At 43.2% G+C, this 4,570-nt stretch overlaps 1 protein-coding gene across 2 annotated transcripts; it reads left to right on the top strand.

Moving 5' to 3' along the window:
- The first annotated feature begins 281 nt into the window (after positions 1-281).
- Positions 282-3,030, top strand: LOC149231607 (putative L-type lectin-domain containing receptor kinase S.5). Of its 2 annotated transcripts, XM_089376329.1 has the most exons (2): positions 282-409; positions 658-3,030. In XM_089376329.1, exon 2 carries the CDS (start codon positions 729-731, stop codon positions 2,697-2,699), a length of 1,971 nt encoding a protein of 656 aa, XP_089232455.1. In that variant the 5' UTR covers positions 282-409; positions 658-728; the 3' UTR covers positions 2,700-3,030. The 2 variants fall into 2 exon arrangements, with proteins under 2 accessions (XP_089232455.1, XP_089232454.1); XM_089376328.1 differs by having other exon boundaries at positions 284-3,030.
- Positions 3,031-4,570: the final 1,540 nt, after the last annotated feature.

Below are 4,570 nucleotides of genomic sequence, written 5' to 3'. Positions count from 1 at the left end.
GGACATTGTATACAGCAAACCAAAAATTCCGTATTGCCTGGAGACCCACTATCTCAGATGTCTCCACTATCTCAGATACTTAGATTATCTCAGATACTTAGCTTTTAAATACGAAAAGACTCGATACACTTATTTTCTTTACAGTCATATACACAAACAAGCCAAAATAATTTGGACCGAAAGTTTTCTTCTCCTTTTTAAAAGTAGGAGTGTAAGACAAATTAAACCGCAATTATACGAATGAAAAGTCTGATCAATTTGAAACGTGATGAATGAAAAATCCCATCAATTTGAAACGTGATGGTAAAGAATCGGAGGAAAGATAACAAAGTAGAGTCATCAAAGCATATAACAAGGTAAGATAATACTAAAAGCTGCGATGCTAAAGAATCGAAGGAAATATAACAAGGTAAGATAATTCTTCCTGCAGACTATATACTTGAGAGTTGAGGAATTATTTTGTGTAAGAGTAGATTCCGTTACTTGATTCATGACACATCAATTAAAGCAATTTAATTGATGTCCTGCACATCAACAATCTGACGGCAGACGAAAATTCAGCTATCCTCCTTGACTGTTTCTTTGGATTTTGAGAAACTATCATGGTACATGCTTTGGCTCTGCTCTTTCAAGTCCTGTATGTCTTCTCCCTTGCAGTGTCCCGTGGAAGTCCTGTAAATTTCTCTTTCCCAACATTCAACAACAGCAGCAACAGTCAGCTTATATACATGGGAAATGCTTCGGTTTCTTCTTCACATGGTTACATCGATCTCACTCCATCGCCAAACACTACCTCTGGCGTTTCGTCGAATGAGACGGATCAATATTCCAAGATGCAGTACTGCATAGGGAGGGTTCTCTACCGTGAACCTATCAGAGTCTGGCCGGCAACATTTACGACCACCTTCACCATCGTGATACGCAACATCACCGAATTCAGTGGCGACGGTCTGGCCTTCATCATAGTCCCCAACAAAAAACCCTTTCTGGCAGGCAGCAGCGGACAATTTCTGGGCTTATGCAATGGATCAACATGCCTAAACACAAAGAATCAGCTGGCCATTGAATTCGACACCTTCAAGAACGGCTTCATGGACCCGGACGATAACCATGTCGGCATAGACGTCAAGAGCCTCATATCCGACGCAACCGCCAATCTGGGACAACACGGTATCAACTTGAAGTCAGGGAGGCCTATAAGGGTTCGAATCCATTACGATGGTTGGAACAAAATACTGCAAATATTCGCCACCTATGCAGACAGATCGATTCCTTCCGCGAGCATCTTGAACCGAACAATCGAGCTATCAAACACCGTTCCGCGATCAGCCTACGTTGGATTCTCCGCGGCAACGGGGCTTGACTTCGAGATTCATCGCATTTTGGACTGGAATTTCAGTTTGGAAAGTTTGCCTGAATCGTCTCTGAATATAACGTCAGGAAGATCCACAAGCAGGGCCCTAAAGCTCAGCCTCCGTGTCGGTTCCATTGCCATGGGAAGCGTGTTGTTGGGGTTATTGGCGTGGTTCGTCCTTAAGACTCTAAAACGAAGAAGACGTGCAGGGAATATGTCAGAAGGGGGGCTGAGCGGGGAACTAGCGATGATAGAGGACCGATCGGCAGCCTCTCCCTCTGCCCCTCGCCGGTTCTCCTACAAAGTGCTGTTGGAAGCGACAAAGAACTTCAGCGAGACGGAACTGCTCGGAAACGGCGGCTTTGGGAGCGTTTACAAGGGAAGTCTTGAAGATCGAGAAGGGACCAGGGCACTTGTCGCAGTGAAGAGAATCTCCGCTGGTTCAAGACAAGGGGAGCGGGAATTCATGTCGGAAATCAGTACCATAGGCCGACTTCGACACAGGAACTTGGTGCGACTCCATGGGTGGTGCCACGAACGCGACGAGCTACTGCTCGTCTACGACTACATGCCCAACGGGAGCCTCGACAAGATCATCTTCAGGCAGCCAGGGGATGAACAGCAGAATCAGCACCAGCCCCCTTTGGATTGGGTTCGGAGGCAGAGAATCTTATGCGGGCTGGCTTCGGCGTTGCTGTACCTTCACGAAGAATGGGAGCAAAGAGTCGTCCACCGGGACGTTAAACCCAGCAATATTATGCTCGACGGGGACTTCAATCCCCGACTGGGTGACTTCGGCCTCGCTCGGCTTATTGAACACGACGACACATCTCTGGCTGTCAGTACCAAGCTGGCGGGAACGCCTGGTTATTGGGCCCCCGAGTGCGGCTACACAGGAAGAGCGACTGCAGAGTCGGATGTTTTCAGTTTTGGGGCCTGCATGTTGGAGGTGGCCAGCGGGAGGCGGGTTGTGCAGCGAAATCCGCGATTAACAGAGGAAAATTTGATGGATTGGATATGGAGGCTTTACGGGCAGGGAAGAGTTATCGAGGCGGCTGATCCCAGATTGAATGGTGAATTTCACGAAGAGGAGATGAAACGAGCATTGATTTTGGGCCTTGCTTGCTCACATCCGGATCCCCAGCTACGACCTTCAATCAGACGAGCATTGCAGGTCCTCATAAATCCCAATGAAGAGTTGATGCTGCTTCCTTCTTCGAGGCCAATGGCCATATATGTTGTTTTGCCACCCCTAGCGCCACTTAATTCTCGCTCCACTTTATCATATTCAAATGACGTTGGTCGCGCGTGCTCTTCGGACTCCACCCTACGTCATGGTAGATAGAGGTGAAAGTCGTCCGAATGATCATATCAGAGTGATGTGAAATTCAAACAGAGTATCAGCTTGGGCTTCATGGAATCATGTACAAAAAGACATGAAATGTTTTTGAATTATGATTCGAGCTAATAGGTTCATGCTATTTTCTTATTTTACTTTACCCTACGAGCGCTCCAGTCTAGGCTCATTGCGGGCACTGGTGGACATCCATCTCCTTAGGGCACAACTTTCATGTGCGGATGGTTCTAGAGATGAAGTAAGCTATCATAGACTGTACATGACAATAAATTTAACTACTTAAATGTTTGGGTTCCTCGTGAGGGTTGAAGTTATACATTTACTGCTGTATTGAGTGTACAGGCGAATAAATTAAATTAGAGTTATATTTTTGGGTTTCGCAGCAGGCTCGTAGTTTTATATTTAATAAATTAAATTACAAAGAGTTAAATGTTTGGTTTGGCAGGAGGCTTGGAGTTTAATGTTTACTTATCTAATTTGGTTTTACAAATAAAACAAGTTTGCAAGCAGATGGTAAATATATAGAGTTGTTTATAGTGTGAATTTTTAAGAGTTTTTGGTGTTGGAATCTGGTGGAAAAATTTGAGGTGAAACCTTGATTTGTATTATTTAAACTAATTTTTTACCGTGTATATAGATTCAGCAATATGAAAAACTCTTAAAGCACTTCTATTGTGCAGGATTTATCCATCGATCTTGTGATTTCAATGAATTCCAACCAGATTTTAGAGAAATTAAACTGGAAAAATCCACAGGAAATACACAAAAATTCCACAGAAAAACTTCTAAAAATTGCACTAAAAATAACTGCTATATATATATATATATAGGAGTTGTCTATAATGCAACTTTTTGGAGATTCCGGTGACGGAATTTGGCGGAAGAAATTGAGGTTAAATCTTGATTTGTTGCAGTTAAAATGGTTTTTTAACTGCATATTTGGATTCAACACCCTAGAAAAGCCTTGGGAGGCTTTGATTGTGCAGAAACTAGCTATCAAACTTGCGATTCCAATAAATTGCTGCCGGATTTTGGCCGGAAAACCCCACAAAAAAGACTTCCAAAAAATCGCATTATAGACAACTGCATATATATATATAAAGAGGGAGTTGCAGAGTGGTAAATCTTGTCCTGAATTACCGTATCTAAGCATCAAGGAAGCCAACATCATTGGCTGGATAACACTTTCATATTTGTATTGTACAACTAGAGCTTTGGAGAAGCTTCAACATTGACTTTGCCAGAATTACCTATTCAAGCGACCACATTTGGGTAGAAGGCAGCATCATGGGCTGGGTAACTCTGTTAATTACGTGGCACCAAACGGCTAAGTCGGATACATGGTATGGAGCTATAAGTCGATTTACTGCTGATACATGCCACGTGAGTGATTGATAAGTTCGTATCCCTGTCATTAAGTTATACAGAGAATTGCCACAAGTACGCCGGAACAGTCTTAGTCATGGTAAGGCTGCTCAACATGGTAAGCTGTTTACTTAGTGGTATACTCGTAAGCTCTGTTATTCTAGGGTCTATGAACACCCTATACCCGCTGAGGTAAGCGGGTAGTTAAAGTTATCTGCACATAGCCTGAGCTAAAAGTTTTGAATCTATTCCTAGCTCGTGGAGCGTAATTCACGTAAAGGTGTATATACTCTCAAGCTAAGTGCACGGGGATTCATCTATACCTTGAATTATAGCCGAGCTTGCATCGATCTACATCTTGAATTCAGTCTAGTTGCACACGAAAATATTAAAAGATCGAATAAAAGAAGACTGGCAACTCATCTTTTACTCATTGCAAAGAACAAACTGTTCAGTACTTTAGCTTCAATAATCCCTGGTCTGGTTATAAAACA

The sequence above is a fragment of the Pinus tabuliformis genome, chromosome J (genome assembly GCF_031772625.1).
Source record: "Pinus tabuliformis cultivar Carrire ecotype Pingquan chromosome J, CPIR1, whole genome shotgun sequence".
NCBI lineage: Eukaryota > Viridiplantae > Streptophyta > Pinopsida > Pinales > Pinaceae > Pinus > Pinus tabuliformis.
The sequence above is the reverse complement of the archived record's forward strand: the minus strand, read 5'-3'. Positions and strand labels throughout refer to the sequence as shown.